The sequence below is a fragment of the Prionailurus viverrinus genome, chromosome B1 (genome assembly GCF_022837055.1).
Source record: "Prionailurus viverrinus isolate Anna chromosome B1, UM_Priviv_1.0, whole genome shotgun sequence".
Lineage (NCBI taxonomy): Eukaryota > Metazoa > Chordata > Mammalia > Carnivora > Felidae > Prionailurus > Prionailurus viverrinus.
In genome coordinates, this window is record NC_062564.1 from 80,019,685 (window position 1) to 80,043,878 (window position 24,194).

Genomic DNA, 24,194 nt, shown 5'->3' on the forward strand with positions numbered 1-24,194 from the left:
AGAAAAAGAGAAAAGGAGGGTACTGGGTACTGGGGGAAAGGTTATCTCCCTTGAGCACATACTCAAAGAGGATGATCATTCGAAAGGTAATATGTTGTATGGTAGTCTGATATTTGCTTAACCAATATCTATTCTCCTGTTTTCCTCACTATCAGTCAGAACCGTGATTTTATTATATCAGCAGGTGAGCCTGGGCTAATCATCTGCATGGCCACCTGACACAGTCGGACCACTGAGATCAAGTAGAAATCATTGTAAGAGGTTTCTGGAAAAGCTACTTAAAAGTGGAGGGTACTCCTTCTGATGCACACACACTAATATGATCTATATTCTTTCCCTTTTTGCTGCCTGGAAATCTGATATAAGGGTAGAGTTGTAGCTACTGTCTTCCAATACTAAAGGAAAAGTCAGCAAAACAGCAGACCCCTGGCTTCTGAACCAGTGACTTTTTTTTTTCCTGTGGGAGAAAGAAGAACCTCCACTTGGTTTGCTCAATGTTATTTTGGGTTTTCTGCTACCAGCATCCAAACACAATCCCTAACTGATAAAAGATGTTGAAAGAATAATACAGAGAAATTCGAGGAAACCGTGCAGAAAGCAAGACCAGGGCTATATAGGATACTAGTTAAAGGGTGGCATGGCCTTTCACTGAGAGCTAGCTCCCTACAGACCCCATGGAAAGCCTTCCTGTAGGCTTGCTCTCCTGCTGTTGGAAACTGCTACAGCTTTGGGTGTGACAAAGGCAGTGACTACTGTAGGAGGACCAAGTCTTTGCTTTTAATTTCCACTTGGATAAGCCAATCGCTTAACCACCCTTATGCGGACCTCTACCCTGCTTATATTTCGGGGTGCTTGGAAGAAATCAAATAAGCAAATGACATGCTCTTTGGAAACTTATAAAATGCTATGTAAATGTGAAGGAGCATCCTATTATTGTGACCAATCCCTATTCAGTTATTTTCAGAGCAGGTACCATTCAGCTTAAACACTCAATCATGGTGCTAATGAAAAAGTCGACATTGAAAAACACTATGGGGTTTTGTTTTTGTTTTTGTTTTTTATAAATCTATTCTAATTAATTACCTCCACTGCAGGAGTGAAACACAGTAATTGCTTGATATATTTCACATCTGGAGCACTTGAAACATTCATGCCTGAACAAAGTCATACTAAATTTTCTCAATATAATTTTCCGTTAAATTTTAATAAAAAATATAGCTACCATTTTTATGGCATGTAAGGATTTTACAAAGTATATGTATGCACCTAATGCCTTTGATTTTTGTAATAATATTGATTCATATACAATTATGCCCAATTTATAGATAAGAAGCTGAAGACTCAGAAAAATCAGTACAATAGTTGAGAAGAGTTGCTGATGAAGAATGTTGCTTTTGTATGGTAATTGTAGAGAGCAGATTTACAGGCTTCTTCAACAATTCATTATCTTTTGGTGCGGTTGGGTGTTCTTATCCACTTCTCTGCTGAGACAGAGAATTTACCTGTAGTCCTAGTTTTACTCTTTGAATTAATATATATCAAACATTTTCTGGGTACTTACTATGAGTTAGGCTCTATTAGACACTGTACATGCATTAGGTAATCCTCTTGTTGTATTATTATATACATTTTGTTTAATTTTTTAAAAGTAGGCTCTATGCCCAGTGTGGAGCCCAACATGGGGCTTAAACTCACAACTCTGAAATCAAGACCTGAGCTGAGATCAAGAGTCAGCTGCTTAATTGACTGAGACCCCCAGGCACCTCTATTTAACTTTTTAAAATTTAAAACTGAATCAGTATTTGTACAGAAAGGTACAGATATTATTGCATATATTTTATGAAGACCCAGAGATTCAGAGAGATTAAGCAATTTGCCCAACAACACAGAGCCAGCAAGTATAAGTGTAAAGGTTTGCCCTCTAAAGTCCATGGCTGTACATGTTCTGTTTGCTTCCTGGTAGTGAGGGAGGGGAGGGGAGGGCAGGGAGGGAACCAACAGCAGCCTCCTATTGACATGTACAAATTTTGGGGCTATCCAAAATCTGACCTCTTTTTATGTACCCAATCCCATTTCCTATCCTGAGTCTTACCTTGGATGGTTTTCTAGTGAGGTTCATCTCTTTTTTCCACTCCCCAAATGCGTGGTGCCTGTGCCATGTTCTAACTAGACTCCTGTCCTCCCACTTGAAATGCCCTCTGTCTTCTTCTTCCCCATCAAACCCATTTACCCTTTATGAACAGTTCGATCTCCCTCATCCATGACAAGCATCTTTGTGACTTTGTCTTTATATCATCCTTGGCTTTCTACAGCATAGGCTACTTTTACCATATTTGGTGATTCTATTTTCTAATTTTTTCATGTTGTATTTTATTTCTACACCAAGACTGCAAAGCCTGCTAGGGGAGAAAGTCCTATGCCTCTTTGTGTCCTGGCACAGTTCCAAGCCCAGTTCAATTCACAGACACACAAACAAACATGTTCAATATACTCTTGGCAAACTAAATGAATAGTTCCTCTCTATTTGGCCCTGCCTCCAGGCCACCTGTTTTACAGGCAGACTCTCTATTTCACAAAAGAAATTCCTAATACTGGGGCGCCTGGGTGGCTCAGTTTTTAAGGATCTGACTTCATTCTGCTCAGGTCATGGTCCCGTGGTTTGTGAGTTTGAGACCCACATTGGACCCTGTGCTGATGGCTTGGAGCCTGGAGCCTGGAGCCTGGAGCCTGGAGCATGCTTGGGATTCTGTATTTCCCTTGCTCTCTGCCCACTTGTGCTTTGTCTCTGTCTCTTTCTCTCAAAAATAAAAATAAAACATTAAAAAAATTAAAAAAAAGAAATTTCTAATACTATAACTATAAATAAAACAGTTATAAGACTTTATTTTTAGCAAACCAGGGTAAATATGCTAAATAAATACACTTATTTATAGGCCTTCTGTTGTCTGGGACAAATAAGTCTTGGCCAAATTTTCATGATCTTATTAGGTTTACCTGTTTAAGGTGTTCACTGAGGGCAATTCTCAAGCTTCCGTTCCTTCTGTTTAACATCTCACAGGTCATGAGGGTGTAGAAAATTGCAGTGCACACCAAGGGCATGCAGAAATAGAACCCGAAGAGCCACCAGTCTTTCACATCTTGGTAAAACTGTAGGGTGAAGAAAGGGAGAGAATAGGAGGTGCACTGTAATCGAAATTTACTGGGCAGTGCTCTGGTAGCTTCAAAATCTTCGTGCTTGTAGATATGTTTCTACATTCACACTTGTGGTAAAGGGCTTGGGGGTGGTGCTCAAAACTCAATGGAAAATCCAAAATCCAATGGAAAATCCAAAAATGATCCTGGCTTTCTAGTAGCACATGAAGAAATTGCACTTAAAAATAATCCTGACAAAGATACTTTTATAAACTGAAATTGGTTTTAATAACACAGTGGGAGAGCCCTACTCGAGAAGAAGAGTTCCCTCCCAAAGCTCATAAAGCATGATTTTGAGATAGATAGAATATGTATTTATCTTTACTTATTGATGAGCCTCAAAACTTTGCTAGTGCCAAGTTTACTTTTGACTCTTGTGGTTAAAGTGTACTTAATGTGAATATCTTGTGTGGTAACAGCGAAGGTTATGAATGGCTTATCTGTGTAGCTCTGGTTACTGGGAGTTAACCCTTTGCCTGGTATGCTTGCTATGTGACCTTGCAGCCAGCCAGTTAGAGCCATCAATAACCATGCCCTTTCTCGAGCTCTTAATACTTATCACCTGGAAACTATTGAGGCAGAGTATCTTATCTGAAGGCATATTTAGCATTATCTCTCTGTGGGCAGGATTTGTAAATACTAGTATTATTAAGTTTTATGTCTTTTTAAAGGAGAAAATTTAGTACTCTACAAAATGGAAATTAGAAAATTATATCTGCGTTCTTCCTCCCACTAAATTAATCACCGACTTAGGAAGAAATGCTTTTCCTTATACTCTTTCTCCAGATTGTTTATTTACGAAGGATAATGCAGCCTCCTGTATTATCTCAGTTCCCACAGTAAAAAATAATCATGCTGCTCTGTGAAAAACCGGACAGTTGCTGAATATAGAAAGAGGCCCAGTAGGCTACATTTATAACATGTCTATTAAAATAATCTATAAATGGTTCCTGAGGAAAAAAAGTTCTGGGCAGAGGTTCTTAACTGTTTCTATGCTTTGGAAGTCTGGTGAAGACTATAATCCTTTCTGAGAATAATACTTTTATATGCATAAAATAAAATAAGATTACAGTGGTAGCCAATTATGTTGAAACACAGCTATCAAAATATTAAAATTCTGATCTAGGTGTTTATTAACAAATTAAATGAGAAATCAAATGGTGGCTCTAATAACCATCAGAAGTTGAAATAATGATGAGCAGAAATGATATTTCAAGATTATCCAACTGTTATGTTATGAAAATGTGTATTACTTCCATTAGTGGAAATAAAATGGTTCTGTTAAATATGACTGTGGTTTGTTGCCTACATTCATAATAGAAGGAAATGATAAATTTCAGTTAGAAGTTAGTGAAAATCAATAGGTAATTTCTTTTCCATTCAGGTTCACAGACCCCTGAATTCTATCCTAAGGTTAGTGCAAACTACACCAAGGGACTTGGTTTATTCAGATCTGTTTATACAAGTATTTCCCTCTCCACATCACACTGTAGAAAGATTTGTGTACTGAAGTAAACAAAACAAAACACAAGAACAAAAAAATCAGAACTCTTTGTTTAAGTGCACACAAACACTCCTTTAAGCGCTCTCTTCACTTGTACCTCTTTCTTCCAGATGCATTGCTGCCTGGGTGTGAATGCCCTAGAAGCAGCTGCAGAAGGTCTGGAAGCTGACCCCTGAGGGGTCTCGATGGAGTCCCCTGCCCCCTCCATGGCAGAGGCCTGTAGAGAAAGGGGTCACACGTTTCTTTTGAACTAATGTCATCAGCCAGGGTATGGAGGGACTTCCCTCCATTCTAGGTTAGGGCAGAGTTGAGGAGGAAAGAATGGAACACAAGCTGGGGGAGAATGAGTCTGAAAACTTCAGAGTTGGATGGAATCTAAAAAACAATCAGTTTGAACTCATACTTTTCATTGTAATCCCCTTAGGTAGCTAGCTAGTCTTTGCTTGCCCACTCTAGAAGAGAGACTCGGTTGTTGTGAAGTAGACCATTTCATTTTGTCTAGTTTCAATTGATTAGTGAGCTCATTCTTATACTAAGCCTCTTCTCTTTAACACTTTTGTCGGGAATAGCTAGATTGCTTATTCGCACTGCCCAAATTCTGATAACCTCCTGCTGCTACTTTGTTTTTCACTATGGACATTGACTTAATAAAAAGGTCAGTAGATAAACAGAAGACCTTAATTTTAACATCGCCAGTTTGGCAGTTTTCATGAGTATTTTTAATTTTAAAAGAAGAATTTCCAATGCAGGAAAACTGGTCAACTGTAAAACCACTAATTTTGTGAATTTTTCAAGTTAGGAAAACATACCTGGAGATGTCTGTGAAGGATTAAATGTGGAATCTGAGCTGCATGAAACCTACATCAAAGCATTAAATTATGCTGATTTAAGAGAAATGGTTCTCCTTTTCCTCCCCAGTCCACATTTGACTAGTTTGGCAAAGGAAATATGCATTTTAAACATGTTTCCCAATACACTCAGTTATGTAATTAAACTTTTCAAAAAAACATTAATGTGGTCAGATATATCAAACAACAACTGAATTTGTTAAAGAACTAAAACACTTTTTAAAAAGTTCTGCAAATTTGTTATTTGTATATTACATATACAATTTGTACTAATATAAGTACATGAAGTATGACTTCCTACTTTAAGTTAGTAAATCTATCTTTAAAAAAGTGTGAGGAATGTGCATTTCCCCAAATAACATAAAATACATATTAGCATGCCCATCAGATGGAAATTGTTGTGCTGTATTACTTATTATAAAAACAAATAGCACTGTGTATATATATACTCCCCCCCCCCCCCCCACATCTATCTTTCTGAGTAAGTTTGTTTCAGATGCTGAGTTGTTTGGGGTAAAACTAGAGTTGTGTCTACAATTGTGCTCTAATATAAGAGTGAAAACAAAATAGTTGCTGTAATTATGGGACTGAACTAACAGAGTAAGTCACACTGGGCATTGTAAAAATATCAACAAGTCTTGGCAATGGTAAAGTATATATAAAGACCTCCTCTCCTCCCCAATTTCCTTTAAACTCTCCATACCTCCATGAATTTTGATGTGGCATTGAGCATACAGGTTTTGTGCTGTTCACCCCTGTATTCAAAGGGCACCATGACGAAGCCGATAGCTTCAGGGATAGCCAGGATAAAAGAAAGGATCCAGATGGAGACGATCTCAATGGCAGTGATCAAGGGAATCCCAATTCCCTGGACACGACTCCAGGAGGCAACTGCTCTGTACCTGAAAAACAAAAGCAGGGTGGGGGTGGGGGGAATGGAGGCAGAACCTAGTTGTTAGGAAATTTAAAATTTATTTCATTTAAAAAATTATAAATGCTAGAAAGATCCTCCCCTTAGCCAGTGACCAATCACTGGAACTTTCCAATGAGTCCTGGAACTTTCTGTGAGTCCTGATGTGAAAAATAAGGACCCTTCTGTGAGTCCTGATTTGAAAAGTAAGTGGAACCATTAAGAGTTCCACCCCTTTGGGAATCAGGTGTCTGGCAGGCCTGAGTCTGAGGTCTTCATTTGGAATTCAGGAAAATCTTGTGATGGCTTATAATGGGGCAGCATCAGATAAATGTGCCTATGTTTTTTATTTTATTTTTTTTAAAGATTTTTTTTTTCAACGTTTATTTATTTTTGGGACAGAGAGAGACAGAGCATGAACGGGGGAGGGGCAGAGAGAGAGGGAGACACAGAATCGGAAACAGGCTCCAGGCTCTGAGCCATTAGCCCAGAGCCTGACGCGGGGCTCGAACTCCCGGACCGCGAGATCATGACCTGGCTGAAGTCGGACGCTTAACCGACTGCACCACCCAGGCGCCCCGTGCCTATGTTTTTTAAGCTGGGGGAAAAAACTGGATGATGGAAGGTGTAGTGAAAGCTGCTGGTACTTGTTAAGGTAACATCTTACTCCTCTCTATATATTAAAAAAAGAAACTTGAAACATTATTATGAAGTGGATCTAGATATCCTTAAATGAATATGACCATAGATAGCTGATCATTTTCTCCTTTCTTCTCTCACTGTATACCTGGTAGTCAAAGAATGACTATCTCCCATTATGGTCCTGAGCTAAAATAGATAAAGTGGAGTTAAAGACATCTTGGTTCCTAATCTTTAGGGTTTACAATCTAATAGAAAAGAAATGTTCATAGAAAAATGTAGAACATAAATGTTACTGGACAATCATGTCAATCAAAAAACAAACTGGCATTAAGAAATTGTTTATTTTCTACTTTAATATTTTTTGTGATAGTAATACCATTTCAATGTTAAGTCTAAAGAAAGTTTGGTTTCAGAAAGTCTGTGTTTCTGACCTGAGGTGATGGTCTGGTGCTAACTACTTTTAGGCTTACTATTAAGATGGGACCTGTGACATGGTATGGTATTTTTGTGGCTTCATTCTTGAAAATTTTTTTTGCTGTTGTAATGGAAAGTAAACATTCTCTTTTTATAGCTTTCATTAGATAGTGCCAGAAGAAGACTGTAAAACAGACCGAGGCATTGGGGACAGGTGCACATGGGCTTGTAGGGCACATGACTTAATGTCAAAGATTTGTCAGTAAAGCCAAGGCAAACTACACGTTACCCATAATCACTCTTATCACTTATATTTACTGTGCTGTCTCATTGCATCTACAAGGTACATCTGTGAAAACACAGGTCTTAGGAATTATGCTACCTAGTTCTCCACTGTAGATTAGAACTTATAGTTTGGGTATGCACGACGATGCCATATGGCACACATATAGCACAATTTGCTGAAGAAATATTTTTTGCAAAAGATTTTTAGGATAAATAAGATTGATGTACAATAAGAATCTTTAAAAAAAAGTCCAGATTAGCTCAGAATTGAATAAAATACAGCTATGCAAACAAACCAAGAAAATCCTTTTACGATATAGCCAAGATTGCATTTTTAAATTTATGGTTATTTCCAGTGGGATAAAGACTGCTATTTATTTTGCTTTTCATTTCTGTTTACTTTTCTTTGTTGCCTTATTAGACTGGCAGCCTGATGTCCAGTAAAAGCTAAAAGGAATGGAGACAGGATGTCTATATCCCGAGGCTGTCAGTGAGTTATATCTATTTCTTTTCCCCTTCTCTTAGATCAACTATCAGGAAAGGTGCTTTAAATAAAGTGCTTTATCTCCTAAGGGAGTAAGGAAGCAAGATTTATTAGGCAGGATTGGAGATAGAAGGTGGTTTGAGAAGGAAAATGTGGTCAACATGTTCTTATGATGAGTATATTCACAAAGCAGCTTCATTTTGTAATATGCCATGAGTCCTCAAATTATTACACGTCTACAATGTAAATTCAACATTTTAAAATAAATAGAAGTAGTTTTTAGTGTATAGTGTGGCAAACCCACATGACTGAGAATTAGACTATTTTTTATTTGTAATCACATTGATTTTGATGACATTTACATGACATGAGAAAACAACTGTAAGAGTTAATTAGAAATAATCATTTGTGATGATGGGGGTAGGGAAAGGTATGAAAGATAAGAAATACCGGATGTTCCAAACATAATTCCTATTTAGAATATAATGATGCAACACACATATCCATAAATATGTTCTCCTAACTAGGTGTGATTATAAACATCCTTCAATGGAGCTAGTGGACACATATGACATTGTCACTTGCCATAGAAAATCTGCAAGTGTAGATTCAACCACTAACAGCTGATATTCCAGAAATGATGTCTACTTTTTGAAATGGTTTCTTCTCTCGCCTTCTACTACATTTCTCCTGGTCTTTCTCCAGCTGATAAGGCTGGCTATTTCTTCTCATCTCCTTGGCTGGAACCTGCTCACTTCTCACTCTTAGCATTGGATTCCTCCTTCGTCCTTGGTCCTCTTTTCTATTCTATCAACACACTTTCTTTTAGTGATCCATCTAGTCTCATGGCTTTAGCATCATTTAAAATTTCTATATACTGATAATTAATTCCCAAATTTATAAGTCTAACTGAGGACCCCGCCTCTCGCTCCTGACTTGTCTTTCCAACTGGTTAACTGATATGGCCACTCGAAATCTAATAGGCATTCGAACTTACCCAAACCAGACTCCTGGTCCCTTTCATGACCTCCACCCTGCCCTCTCTTCAGTCCTTACCATCTCAGGCCCAGAATTTGAAGTTAGCCTTAACTCCTCTTTTTCCCTTTGCTATCACACATCCAATTCTTTAGCAAACCCTGTGACCTCTTCCTTCACGATACACCTAAATGCAACCACATCTCACCATCTCTCCTGTTACCATCCCACCTGGATTATTGTAGTAGCTTCCTAACTAGTCTCCCTTCATCCATTTTGTCCTACTTCATTCTATCCCAAACATAGCAGCCAAAGTGAGCCTGTTAACATGTAAGTCCCTCATGTCATCCCTCGGTTCAAATCCCCCAGCAGTTTCCAGCCCAGTGGGAATGCCTACTGGTGTTCTCAGAGCTGCTTCCTCATCTGCTTTACTTTACTCAGGTGTAGCTTTTCATAGGGTCCTTCCCTGAACATCCTGTTTGAAATTGCCAGAATCCCCTACAGACTTACGCTGACCTGCTCACGCTGATTGATTTTTCTCCATAGCGCTTACTACCATGTGACCAATCAAATATTTTATTTATCGTCTCTGTCCACCCTTGTCTTTAGAATATAAGCGCCATGAGGGCAGACATTTTATATGTTGGTCACGATACCTAGAACAATAGGTGCCAAATAAATATCTGTCGAAGTAAATGTCTTTGTTTCCTGGCCATGCATTTATCTTTATCAGCCAATAAAGCACACTACATTCTGAGCATTTTCTTACTTTTTAAGGCAGCCTTGACAGACAACAAACAAAAAGCTAATACTTTTAGAATCCTAGAAGCAAATAATTAAAAAACCATGAGGGACTCTTGGGGTGATCTTTCTCCCCTTCATGTTCTGCCAGTTGGGAACCTGAGGGCTGGAGTGTTACTATATCGTCTGCCTCATCTCCTGTGAATGTGGAGAGCCCGGACAAGGGCTCTGGTCTGCCAACACCCAGGGGAGTCTTTTCCCACGACATCACCTTGTACCCTGTCATGTGATATGCCAAAATAAAAGTATAAATTACGCATTTTATTTATGTAAAGATGTTTGTTACTGTGTATGTCTATATATAGATTTCTACATGTTTCCAAGGCCAAAGGCATTTAATGCATGTTTTTGAATTTTTGAGGTATGGCCTGGGATGGTAAGTAAATTTTAATATATTTATTATTGAGTGTACTTTAAAACAGGATGAAATAAAACAAATTAAAAAAATACCACTTCAACAAAATCTATTTTTATTTCTTCTTATTCTTTGCCTATTTCTATTCTCACAAGCATAATCTAAATATATATTATAACCATATCAATTACAATTTTATTTTTAGCTTTATCTACTTTTCATGATAAAAAATGGCCTTATGCTTCTACAGAAGCATGGCATTTATTAATTTATAGCTACACAGTATAACTGGATATTGATACAGTTGACTTAAATATTTCTCCTAAGTTCACATCAATTCTAGTGTTTCAAGGTTGTGAATAACACACTTATAAATATGTTTGTATATATAGTTTTTTTTTCTCTTTTTGAATGATTTTCCTGGATTAATTATCTTGATGGGGATTATTGAATCAAGAGAAGGAAAAGGTAACTGAAGTACTTTCAGTACTTCAGTAATTTCTACCAAGTGCCTATCGATACTTGTCTACATTGGAATTTATTATTTTCCCTTCCATGTTGCCACTTCCAGTAAGTGTCACTTCTACCCTTACCTATGCACATTGTTAATTAACAGCAAATGCAATCATTTGTAATGTTTCTTTATGATTTATGTATCTTATATGATAGACAAACTAACCTCCATGCAGAGGTTTGGAGGCAAAAATACCAGCAGGAAGAATTTTATTTTATTTTTATTTATTTATTTATTTCAGCAGGAAGAATTTTTTTAAATTTAATTTTATTTATTTAATTTTATTATTTTTTTAAATATATGAAATTTATTGTCAAATTGGTTTCCATACAACACCCAGTGCTCATCCCAAAAGATGCCCTCCTCAATGCCCATCATCCCCCTCCCCTCCCTCCCACCCCCCATCAACCCTCAGTTTGTTCTCAGTTTTTAAGAGTCTCTTATGCTTTGGTTTTCTCCCACTCTAACCTCTTTTTTTTTTTCCTTCCCCTCCCCCATGGGTTTCTGTTAAGTTTCTCAGGATCCACATAAGAGTGAAAACATATGGTATCTGTCTTTCTCTGTATGGCTTATTTCACTTAGCATAACACTCTCCAGCTCCATCCATGTTGCTACTAAGGGCCATATTTCGTTCTTTCTCATTGCCATGTAGTACTCCATTGTGTATATAAACCACAATTTCTTTATCCATTCATCAGTTGATGGACATTTAGGCTCTTTCCATAATTTGGCTATTGTTGAGAGTGCTGCTATAAACATTGGGGTACGAGTGCCCCTATGCATCAGTACTCCTGTATCCCTTGGGTAAATTCCTAGCAGTGCTACTGCTGGGTCATAGGGTAGGACTATTTTTAATTTTCTGAGGAACCTCCACACTGCTTTCCAGAGTGGCTGCACCAGTTTGCATTCCCACCAACAGTGCAAGAGGGTTCCTGTTTCTCCACATCCTCTCCAGCATCTATAGTCTCCTCAGCAGGAAGAATTTTAAAGAGAAACCAGGCATGGTAGATTAAAAGATAGCAGTGAGTACTTTCATACTTCTTCGGCAGAGTCTTTCAGTTGGGCTGGCCTGTGACTGCTTGGACCGACTGAGTAGAGCTGGAAGGATGCTTTGTGGGTTTCAGGCCTGGGTCCCGAGCAGAGCAGCGACTCCACCCTGAAGCCCTGGGCCTGTCTCAGAGAATGTGTTAAGAGGTGCTAGACTACATGAGAGGGAGTTAGGCTCAGACTTCCATTTGTTCTTGCCAAAGGGCTAGTCACGTATCTTGGACCCGAGAGACAAGCTGAGCCACGAGATGAAATCCACCAGAAGACCCCAGTCAAAGTGACAAGTTGCATAAGAATTGCCCAAATTCCTACCCCACCATATGGTGAGGTTAATAATAAGATGGTGGTTGTTTTAAGCTGCTAAGTTTTGGGGTAGGTTGTTATCAAAGAAAAATAAGCTGGGTTGCTTGGGTGGCTTAGTAGGTTAAACGTCTGACTTCAGCTCAGGTCATGATCTCACAGTCTGTGAGTTCGAGCCGCATGTCAAGCTCTGTACCAACAGCTCAGAGCCTGGAGCCTGCTTCAGATTCTGTGTCTCCCTCTCTCTCTCTGCCCCTCCCCTGTTGGTGCTCTGTCTCTCTCTCTCAAAAATAAAAACAAAACAAAACAAAAAAAGAAAAATAAGCTAGCAAAATTATCCAGTCACTTGATCTTATCAATAGAATTAAGATAAAAGACAAATAACTATGTGCAATGGGGAACAGACCCCCAAATATAGAGCCAAATGCTCCATAGTCAGCATTTGGCTTTGTCTGTGTCTGGTCCCTGGGTTCCCTCTTCTGGCTCTTCTTACATGTCTTCCCTATTGTCATGCAGCAAAGGACAATCAGAACAGCAGAAGAATAAGGAGAAACCAAGTCCAAGGTCTAAATAAAACCGGTTTTCCAGAAAACCACTTTCATGTTTTGACTTAGGACAAACCTTTGGGAACATCATAGAGACCACTGAGCAATTATGTAAAATGCTGGGATGAAGAACTGACATTGACTTTTGAGTTTGAGGCTTATGAAACAAAACTGCCTTATCACTAGGTCTCTGCAACTTTTCCAGGTATCTAATTATACATCACTCCTGGAGCAGTTGTTAAAAGAGTTTTATCTTTTTATAATCTCCTTCCACAGGCAATTTTTAACTACAAGTTGGATCTGTACCCAGACCCTTTTACTGGTCTGACCCTGTCATCTTCCACTTTAAACAAGACAGTTAACTTTACAAAGAACAGCATTGAATCCCTCTTCCCTTCCCTGCCCCCTCTTTTTTCCCCTCAAACAAACTCAAAGTAACATCTGAAATTTGTCACTTATGGCATACAAAAACACCTATTTTAATTGTTGGTAATGGCTGGTGTTATGAGTACACTACCTTAGCATTAAAAAAAATGTTCACTGATAAATCTGAAGAGGGGTCAAAGTTGTTTCTAAATTTCCTCAGTCTTTCTCTGAAATTCTGGTTTTCTTTTTCTTAAGTGACTAAGGATGCAAAGTAAAAATCAATAAGAGCTAGATTTGAAGAGGAATTAGTGAAAAGGTAGAGCTGAGACAGGTCCATAGTTGATATTAACCATGAAGGCTCCTCCTTTCTGGGGCAAGTTATGGGCTTCTTCTTACTCCCTTGTTTATCCTCTGCAGATTGAAAGCTGATAGTGAGAAAGGTAGATTTTTTTTCTTTCATCTTTCAGTTTTCTGTATTCATTGAATAATCGATTAAAGTAATAAATCATACAGGGGCTGCTGGGTAACCTCAGTCAGTTAAGGATCTGACTCTTGATTTTTGGCTCAGGTCATAATCTCTTAGTTTGTGGGATAAAGCCCAGTGTTGGGCTCTGTGGAGCCTAGTTGGGATTCTCTCTCTCCCTCTCTCTCTCTTCCCCTCCCCTACTCGCATGCCTGCTGTCTCTCTCAAAATAAATATTTTCTTTTAAAAGAAATTGTACAGAGGGAAACAAAAATAATATAAAAACAGGGATGGGGACAAAACAGAAGAGACTCATAAATATGGAGAACAAACTGAGGGTTGCTGGAGGCATTGTGGGCATGGGGGATGGGCTAAATGGGTAAGGGGCATTCAGGAATCTACTCCTGGAATCATTGTTTCACCATACGCTAACTAATTTGGATGTAAATTAAAAAAAAAATAAAAAAAATAAAAAAAATAAATTGATTTATTTTTACTAATTATAGTTAAGATGACACCTCATTGTTGCTCTAATTCACAAAATTTGAAATTCTTCTGGAAGCTTAACTTTTGAATAACATTTGATATAGTTCTTCTTACATAACCATATATTCATATTCTTTAACCAAGCTTCCACTAGAAAGTAGCTGTTGCCTTTATTAACCAATATCTCTCTTGCATACATATTTTTGGGCTAAAATTTCTGTTCATAAACATCAGTTACAAGTATCTTTCTCATCCAGTTGTTTTCATTTTATTATTCATTGTTGTGGGAAAACATTTCCTTTCTTACTGTATCTATAAATTATAGATTATTAAATCTGTAAATCAACTTGTGAAATACTTTCTTTATTATATTGTCTTCCCAAAGAAGAAAAAAAAAGAAATTGTACAGAACTTGAATATGTTGTTCCTCTCATCATTTTTTATTTAAAATATATTTAGAAAAGAATGGGAACTCTTCCTGAGCCATAAATTTGATTCAGTTCATAAGAGGAAAGCAGGGATTCCCAAACTGTAAATTGTTTTGTAATAGATTCCAATTTCCCTCTTTTTACTTCTTGTTTTATTTTTATTTTCTTAAAGAAGGAATTTTTTTTTTATTTTTAGTAGAATATAATGCAACCAAATCGAGACTCAAAGCAAATAGTATCTTATCTTCTGGAATTAAGTGCGAATGATTCATTCTCTAGTGTGAAAGCTTTTGAAATAGAAATGTCAAAAGAGATTCCCTATATTCAGATCCCAAAACTTAGAGTCAGTACCAAATGAAATGTAAAAATAATAAAGAAAGGACCCAGGGAACAAAGCATTTATTACCAAGGAAAATCTCCTAGGTTAAGGCAGATTTTTGTGGGAGTGGAATTTTAAATGGTTCATGATCTTGATTTGAAACTGAGCCCAAGTCTTAATGAAATAGATGCCTGATGTCATTTTTTTTCTTTTTTTAACTAAGAACATTTTATTTGATATACAACTGATCATTTGTGATGGAACATTTATTTCATTTTTCTCCATGCCTGAGATGGGAGTGGGGAGGAAGTGGTAAGGTGAGGTGATCCCACACCTTCTCCCCCCGGTCCACCCCCTTCAGAGGTAGAGTTTCTATTGGGGAGAACGAAGCTGTGCAAAATGGTTCCCTGAGATTCCCTCATGGAAGAAAGAGAGGGCAGAACAATGTGAACTTGGGAAGGAAGGCAGGGTTTTGAAGATTTAGGTGATTTAGGAATCCCATAGCCTAAATACCTTCATCAAATATTTCATTCTCTCATGTCTCCAGGTTGCCATCTTCACAAGCGTGAAGACTCCTAAGGGACAGCAGCCAGTCCTTATTCATCATGTCTGTCCATCACCTCATTCCTGCCTGAGCCCCTGCTGAACTAAATTATGAATTATGCTTCTCAATCTAGGATAATTTATTATACAATATGTCACTAGGGGATAAGTACCTTACAATATTTTCATCAACAAAAAACTGATGACATAGACTTACATAAAATATAAAAGGGACCACTAAACCATGCCACATAACACTATTCAGAAAAAGACTCTAAATTTTGTAACAAGGAAATAAATCACAAGGATGACAGTGAAACATTTATTTATTTCTATGGAGGTATAATTGACATAAAACATTATACTAGTTTCAGGTATGCAACATAATGATGCAATATTTGTATAAATTGTGAAATGATCACCACAATAAGTCTAATTAACATTTATCACCACACACAGTTATAGGATTGTGTGTGTGTATGATGAGGACTTTTGAGATTTTCTCCCATAGCAAAGTCCAAATATGCATCACAGTATTAACTACAGTCATCATGCTGTACATCACATCCCCATGACTTATTTCTTTTATAACTGGAAGTTATGAAATAATTTGGACCCTCTGCACCCATTTCACCCTCACCCCTACTGCCCATTGGCAATCACCAACTTGTTCTCTGTATCTCTAAGCTCATTTTTTTCTGTTTTGCTGGTTTTGTTTTTTAGATTCCATATATAAATGAGATCATAAGTATTTGTCTTTCTCTGTCTCACTTTTTTCACTTAGCATAATGCCCTCAAAGTCCAACCATGTTGTCACAAATGGCAAGATCCATCCTTTTTTATGGCTGACTAATATTCCATTGTTTATATATACCACATCTTTATCCATTCATCCATGGATAGACACTTGAATTGTTTCCACATCTTGGCTATTGTGAATAGTGCTGCAATAAAATAGGGGTGCATGTATCTTTTCAAATTAGTGTTTTCATTTTCTTTGGATAAATACTCAGAACTGGAATAGCTAGATCATATAGTAATTCTATTTTTAGTTTTTTGAGGAATTTCAATTTTGTTTTCCAGAGTGGCTGCACCAATTTACATTCCCACCAACAGTGCAAAAGCGTTCCTTTTTCTCTGCAGTCTCACCAACACTTATTGTTTCTTGTCTTTTTGACACTAGTCATTCTGACAGGTGTGAGGTGATAGCTCATTGTGGTTTTGATTTGCACCTCCCTGATGATTAGTTCTTTCCTCTCTTTTGGCTTCTTCTTTTATTAATGCTTATCAGGGGATTATACTTAGATATCTTAAAAATTTTTATTATTTATAGGAAACAAGAATTCTCCTTGTCTTCATTTTATTTCTCATTCTTTTTTGTAATATGCTAATCTTATCTAGCTTTGGCTTTTAGTTAGATGTTTCCTCAGAGGTGTAGTTTTCTTTTACGATGCTAAATTCCTCTTTCCTAACACTCATTATCATCCTGGTTTTTAAAGCCTTTGAGATAAAGTTTAATTTTGATATAAAATGCTATTTTTCCCAAATATGATGGTGTTTTTGTAAAGTCAACAATAGGGATGGAAGAGACTCTGGGCTGGGCATATACATGTGTTTCTCCATGTATACAAACTTCTGTGTTCATGTTTATGTGCCTATATGTGCTTGTGTTTTAGAGCTGCCTGCCCATAGAAAATTAGTCTTGATATAGAACACCAGTCATAGGAATGAGCTGCATAAATGAGAAAAAATAAAATGCATAAAATGGCATAGAATAAATAAGGAAAATGGGTAATAGGTAATAGAAGTAAATAAACTTTCAGATTTTTTTCCTACTCATAGAAGAACATTACAAAAACCTGTCCCCCATCCCTAGATATAACTACTAATAATATTTATCATGTTTCCTTTAAGGAATTTTATATTCATATACCTGTACATGTCAATTATATATAACCTCCTTTCCACTGGCCTAACATGGAACAATAAGATTCCTGTATTTTGCTGTAAATAATATTGTAAAGAAAATTTTTGTGCATGAATTCTCTGTTTGGAATGTTTTCTCAGAATCAATCCTAAAAATTGTAATTACCAGGTCAGAAGGCAAAAGTGTATATAGGATTTTATCTTCCTGAAGGGCTGTTTATTTTATTTTATTTTTTTAATGTTTATTTATTTTTGAGAGAGAGAGAGAGACAGAGCATGAGCAGGGGAGGGGCACAGAGAGAGAGGGAGACACAAAATCTAAAACAGGCTCCAGGCTCTAAGCTGTCAGCACAGAGCCCGACGTGGGGCTCAAACCCACGAACCATGAGATCATGACCTGAGTCCAAGTTGGACACCCAACCAACTAAGCCACCCAGGTGCCCCCCTGAAGGGGTGTTTAAATCTTTACTCCCACCAGATATTAAGAAACATGTTCTTAATTACAATTTCTTTGATTACATGAACATTATTAATATGCTAATTAGTCATTCAAACTTCTTCATTGGTATTTTTATATTTGTGCTCTTTTTATATGGAAGTCTTATGATTTTAATGACTATCTGTATGGCCTCTTTAATTACCAAGAATATTAACATGTTGTAGCTTTTGCTACAAGTATTTGCTGCAAATATTTCCCCCAGCTTATTGCTATATTTGTTTTTTAAATTTATGAATGTTTGATATTCATATTTTCAAACTTTATCTCCTGAAATCCTTTTAATAATTATATTCAGAATTTATACCATCTTTTTTAAGTTCCAAAGCCCTCCTTTTCCAGTGATCAAAAAGATATTAGTCTATTTTCTTCTATATGGCTTGAATTTTTACATGCTGAAGCATAGTGGTAAAAAGGCAGACCACTTATATTTGATTACTGCCTCCAACATTTGGTAGCCAAATGGCCTTCGTTAACCTCTTTCAACCTCAGACTCCTCACCTATAAAATGAGGATAATTACAGTACTATCACAAGGTGGTGTTGTAAGGATTAAGTAAACTAATTTCTGTATTTTTAGCAGGGCCCAGTACATACTAGTACTCAACAAGTGGTAATTATTATAAATATTATTATTGACATACAATACAAGATAAGACTTTAACATGCTTTTTCCCTCAGATGACTAAATAGCACTATTTATTGATGATCTTTCCTTTCTCCATTACAAAAGTGATTTCGGCCTGTATTATGTCTCATACACTGTAACACCTGTTTCTGGCTTTCCCATTTATTTCTCAGTATATTTATATGCACGTGCCACACTTATTTAAATACTGTAGCTTTATAACATTTAACACTATTATATAGGAAGAGTACGTACGTAGGAAACATAATTGTTTTTTAAACTATCATGATTATTTTCTTATATCTTTTCCCCATGTGGATTTTAGAGTTATATTATAATTAAAAATTTAATTGAATATTGTAATAAGACTATATAGCTATATCTCTAAATATACAACTTGACAAATACAAGAAAAATCTTACATTAGTCATGTCACATATACAATTTAAATGCTTTAATTTTTAGATAGTACGACACTTTGGATACAAGAGGAAAATGATGTTAGTGGAATGCTAGGGTTGGAGCAGCAGAGTGAGAATTCATTAGTGAATAAAATCCAGATTATAAATGCTTACTCAACTTTTTAGGAGATGGCCACAAGTAACACAGTCTATTATTTAGTCAGGTGGAAGTGATACAGTGGCTACCTGCACCGTGTAAATGTTTTAATACTGCAGCCCTTAATGTCTGATATGATGCAGAAGAAAACTACATAGACCTTAGGTTTTCTTAGAAATTACTGAGAATCCTAATAAGGGAGAAGTGATCTCTGATCTTTGTGTTTACCATTGCTGTAGCAGCATTTTTGTCAAACACATCACTATGTTTTAAACTACTAAAAGAATGTTTGTGTTTTAATTTCAGCATTACATTTTTTTGCGAGACATTTATATTTATTTATTTATTTATTTATTTATTTTTAATATTTATTTATTTTAGAGAGACAGAGCACAAGCAGGGGAGGGTCAGAGAGAGAGAGAGAGAGGGAGACACAGAATCCAAAGCAGGCTCCAGGCTCTGAGCTATCAGCGCAGAGCCCCACATGGGGCTCGAACCCATGAACTGCGAGATCATGACCTGAGCAGAAGTTGGACGCTTAACCGACTGGGCCACCCAGGCACCCCGCAATACATTTATTTTTAATGACACTACTAAACATTTTGGTTTGTGTTTCACAGTTATTACAGGCTTAAATTTATAATAAGAATACCATTATAATTTTCAACTCCTAATGGAACGAGTACTTTTTATGTTTTATCAATAACAATTTGGTCCCCGAAATTAATTGCAAATGACAAATAACAGGATATCTGTAAAAACTTAAATGTTCTTTAAGAAAGTGAGTCTTTTATGTCTATAATGATGGGACTCAGGTGCTCTGATAGAATTATTACCAGAGTGTGAGACAGAAAAAATAGAAACCTCTTCTAAATTAAATAGGTCATTAAAGAACATTTGCATAGGATAATATTCAATATAAAAGGACTCCATAGAATGTATTATAAAGTTCCTAACATCACTTTTTATAGATCCTGCTATGAAAATTAGAAGGTAAGGAAAATACCATCTATAAGTACTCCTTTAGAGAAGTCTTAACATCCATGTTTGAGGAGAATTCCAGAAAGATATACTTGATGGGTTTTTCAGAATCTGATCAAGGGGTGCTTCTGTTGTTGCCCTTTTTAAAAAAATTATGAAACATTCCAGGGGCACCTGGGTGGCTCATTCGGTTAGGTGTCCGACTTCAACTCATGTCATGATCTCACGTGGGTTCGAGCCCCACATTAGGCTCTGTGCTGACAGCTCAGAGCCTGGAGCCTGCTTCAGATTCTGTGTCTCCTCTCTCTCTGCCCCACCCCTGCTTGTGCTCTGTCTCTCTCTGTCTTTCAAAAATGAATGAACATTAAAAAATAACATTAAAAAATTATGAAACATTTCAGGCATTCAAAGAAACACAGAAGAAGAATAAAACAATATTATGTACTCACCACTCAGCTCAAGTAATCAAGCATTATAAATATAATCGAATGGTATCTTCTTTTTTCTAATGAGAAATCTACCATTGAAAATATAGGATTTGCATGTCCAAAAATCTCCTTTTCCAAACTTCCTTCCATCTAATATGTTCATTTTTCCTTTGTTGCCATAGGGTACCAAATAGCTATAACTGGCAAAATGCTCTAAATACAAATCCCCTGCACTAAAGATGGCTAATAACCACCAAATGTGTAAAGCAATTCTCAACAGTAGGGCAAGATTGTTGATATTTTAAAAAAAAAAAATTTTTTTTTCAACGTTTATTTATTTTCTTTGGGACAGAGAGAGACAGAGCATGAACGGGCGAGGCGCAGAGAGAGAGGGAGACACAGAATCAGAAACATGCTCCAGGCTCTGAGCCATCAGCCCAGAGCCTGACGCGGGGCTCGAAGTTACGGACCGCGAGATCGTGACCTGGCTGAAGTCGGACGCTTAACTGACTGCGCCACCCAGGCGCCCCGAGATTGTTGATATTTTAATTCACTTTAATTATTGATATTTTAATTAACAACTGTCCTGGCCACCAACTCTCAAGGCTTTTTGTCTTCTTTTTGAGAAAATGTTTTTCTAAATGTAACAAGAGTAGAGGGCAAGAACCACATTACCTGTCAACACTGAGAGCGCAGAGATTGAGGACGGTGATCCCCACCGAGGACTTCTGCAAAAAGGGGAACAGCTTGCAAAGAAATACGCCAAAGTCATTGTGATCAAAAGGCCAGCGCCCAGCCAGCAGCTGAAAAAAGGAGACACCACGGTAAGAAATGACAGAGCTGGCATGGAATACATGGACACTTACATATCTAATGATCTTCCAAACTTCTAAATTTCATTATTCATTATGCTTTCCAGTTAGCATGGCAGCGATAGAGTATTATTATCATTAAAAAAAAAAATCTTAAAGCCATAGCATTTTTTTTTCTGGGAAAATGTTGAGAATGATAAATACGATAATAGAAGAGATGAACCTTTGATCTTATGTGAAGTAGTCATACTGCCTACTTTTTCAAAGAGTAGCAAAAGGTTAGGGTTTGGGTGACAGCTTGAATGAGAAGCAGGCAGTCATTTCTTACCTATTTTTATTAAACCGTGAATAAAGCTTGTTTTCAAGTAGCAGCGCTGGAAGATTATGTTATCTCCAGGCAAGCAGCAAAGGCTCTGAATGCGAGGTTATGGAGAATCCTGGGAGAAGGAAGTGGTTTAGGATGCACTGACTTGTTAGCTGGTTAAGACCCTAAAGTCATTTTGAATTTAGCTTACAGGGCTGATTCTGTTTCACTAAGTGTGTCACAAGTGACCTTTCTTTATTTAGGCTTAAACTTCCCTTTATCATATGGCGAAAGGTGGTTACTGTGATCTGTTTGTGGCATTTGCAGGCAAATCTATTCTTCTATGTTGACAATTTAAAATCTTTGTTGGAAGGAAAGGATGGATACCCTCTAGTGGCTGCGGTAAGTAGCAATAATATAAAGTCCCCTGTGAGTTGCTGATATTTATCTAATTAGGCATTATACCCAAAGCATGGGCTTGAATAATAGCTCAGCTACCTAAAAGGGAAGTCCCTGCTGAATACTTGATGTCTTTTCAAGAGTAAAAATGGTATTGATTTCCCTTCTAATTTTTGCTTAGTAACTCAGAATTGAAACCTACTCCACTCATTAGGAAACACTATCCTACTAACTTGATAAATGGGGCTTTTTTCTCTTTTTTTTTGCAAAGTACCTATTGCCTTAGTAACTCTGAGTTGAGCTTTGAATTTCTGTTCTGTCATTTCTAAAAGACTATGTAAGGCTTAATTTCATGGTCAATGTGGCCATTAACATGATACTCATTTTGAATTTAGTAATATAGGGCACTCTAAAATCTTCTTCCTCTTCTTCTTCTTCTTCTTCTTCTTCTCCTTCTTCAAGAGCACATGCACGCAAGCATGAGTGCGGGGGAGTGGCAGGGGGAGAGAGAGAATTGCAAGCAGGCTCCACACTCAGCACAGAGCCAGACACAGAGCATGATCTCCCGACCCTGGGATCATGACCTGAGTTGAAAGTGACAGTAGGACACTCAACAGACTGAGCCACAGAGGCACCCCTATAATCCTATTTTTATGGCTAAGACCTTGTATGACTTATTCCAGAAATTCTCTCTTAAACACTTAAAACACATTTCCTTTTCTTTTGAATAGTTTGCTGAAAGGACCTTGTCCTTAATCCAACTTTGTCCCTCATCTCTTTTTCCTTGCATTCTGATCAGTCTTGGTGGGTGTCTTCTTAGAGTTTCCACATAAACTTTTTGTCCAAGAACAATTGATGGGCTCTTCACAGAAACATTGCCCTAAACTCTGACAGTTTTCATGAAGCTAACAAATATTATACCATTGCTGACTGCTGGTTGTTAATGCTGATGCAAGACACAAAACACTATTTCTGAGATGACTCTTCCCCTATAAAGAAAAGAAAACCTGAAAACTACTTTTTATAGAGAGTTTAGTATTTTGTCCTACAAGTGTAATTCTCCACTGAAGTATTACAGAGATGTAAATGAAATGTGTAAGGATTGTTATAGGATATGCTCTGGAGTAATTTAGCTGTTACAGTTGGTTCATTTCAGAAACAGAGGATCCTGAAATCCACATAGATGGATTTCCCAATTCACACATCCAATAATCAGAGAAAAGTATGTTTCTTGCTTAACAAGGGAGACTCTGAGGTCCTGTGAGGGAATAAATGACAAGTGCTAAGAAAAATGATACAGAAAAAAACACAACTGAGCATGTATTCTTTCTGGCCCTTGAGTTTTTTCCTTTTTCATGCTTGCCAGATGGGGGTAGATACAGAGGAAGGACTGAAGGGAAAGATACTATAGAATTGGTGGGCACCAAAGAGATCATAGAATTGTCTTTCTTTGACATAAGGAGATGCTTTGTTATGTATGTTGTTATCTTTTCTTTTCTCCTGGAGTGGACCTTGATCCTTCTTGGGAATTAAAGACAAAGGGAAATGAAAGAAATCATTGGAGGAAATTTCCGGACAATCACAAGGAGACTTCTAAAACCTATATCCACTTCATTCTGAAAGAATGTATGGAAAGTAACTGTCCTAATGTAGCCAGGGGAAATTAGGCCACTGCCTGTGGCAACTTCTTCCTTTTCTGATTGAAGGTGGCTTCCTCAAAGAGGCCCCCATTAACTACCTGGTCTCAAACAGGTTCTGCTTATTAATCTCTTTCTTCATGGAACTAGTGTGGGGGTAATTTTACATTCCAAGTCTCAGCTCACTCTGTTTTAGCAATAAAGCATATACAAAAAAAGAAAAAAAAAAGAGGGAATCAAAGAGGCATAGAGTGTAGCTCACCTATTTTTCTCTTATTTAGAAGAGATATTTCGGAACTTCTGAAAGACTGCTGGGAATGCATCCTTTCTGTTATTTACTAGCATTTAAAATTAAAAACACAAGATTTAAAATGGTAAAAAGCTGTATAAAAACATGTAATGAAAAGCAAGTCTCTCTTAAAATCAAGGCCCCTAAAATCCCTGCCCAAAGGTATCCATTGTTAATTGTTAAGTGTGTTTTCTTCCAGAAAACTTCCTATGCCCTTAAAAAAAAAGTGGGAACATATGGAAATAATACCTTTTAACAGTCTTTTATGATCTTTTTTGCCTACTTTTTTGGTAAGCAGTTCTATTGTCTAATTAAA

At 37.1% G+C, this 24,194-nt stretch overlaps 1 protein-coding gene across 1 annotated transcript in view; it reads right to left on the minus strand.

Annotated features, from left to right (window-relative positions):
* The window catches only part of EDNRA (endothelin receptor type A), a 60,714-nt gene that overhangs the window by 7,723 nt on the left and 28,797 nt on the right, over positions 1-24,194 (minus strand). The window contains exons 3-5 of the mRNA XM_047856846.1: positions 21,113-21,240; positions 6,248-6,446; positions 2,995-3,147 (exon numbers count right to left, since the gene is read on the minus strand). Of these exons, the coding sequence (XP_047712802.1) occupies positions 2,995-3,147; positions 6,248-6,446; positions 21,113-21,240 (480 nt within the window). The remainder of the gene's footprint in view (positions 1-2,994; positions 3,148-6,247; positions 6,447-21,112; positions 21,241-24,194) is intronic.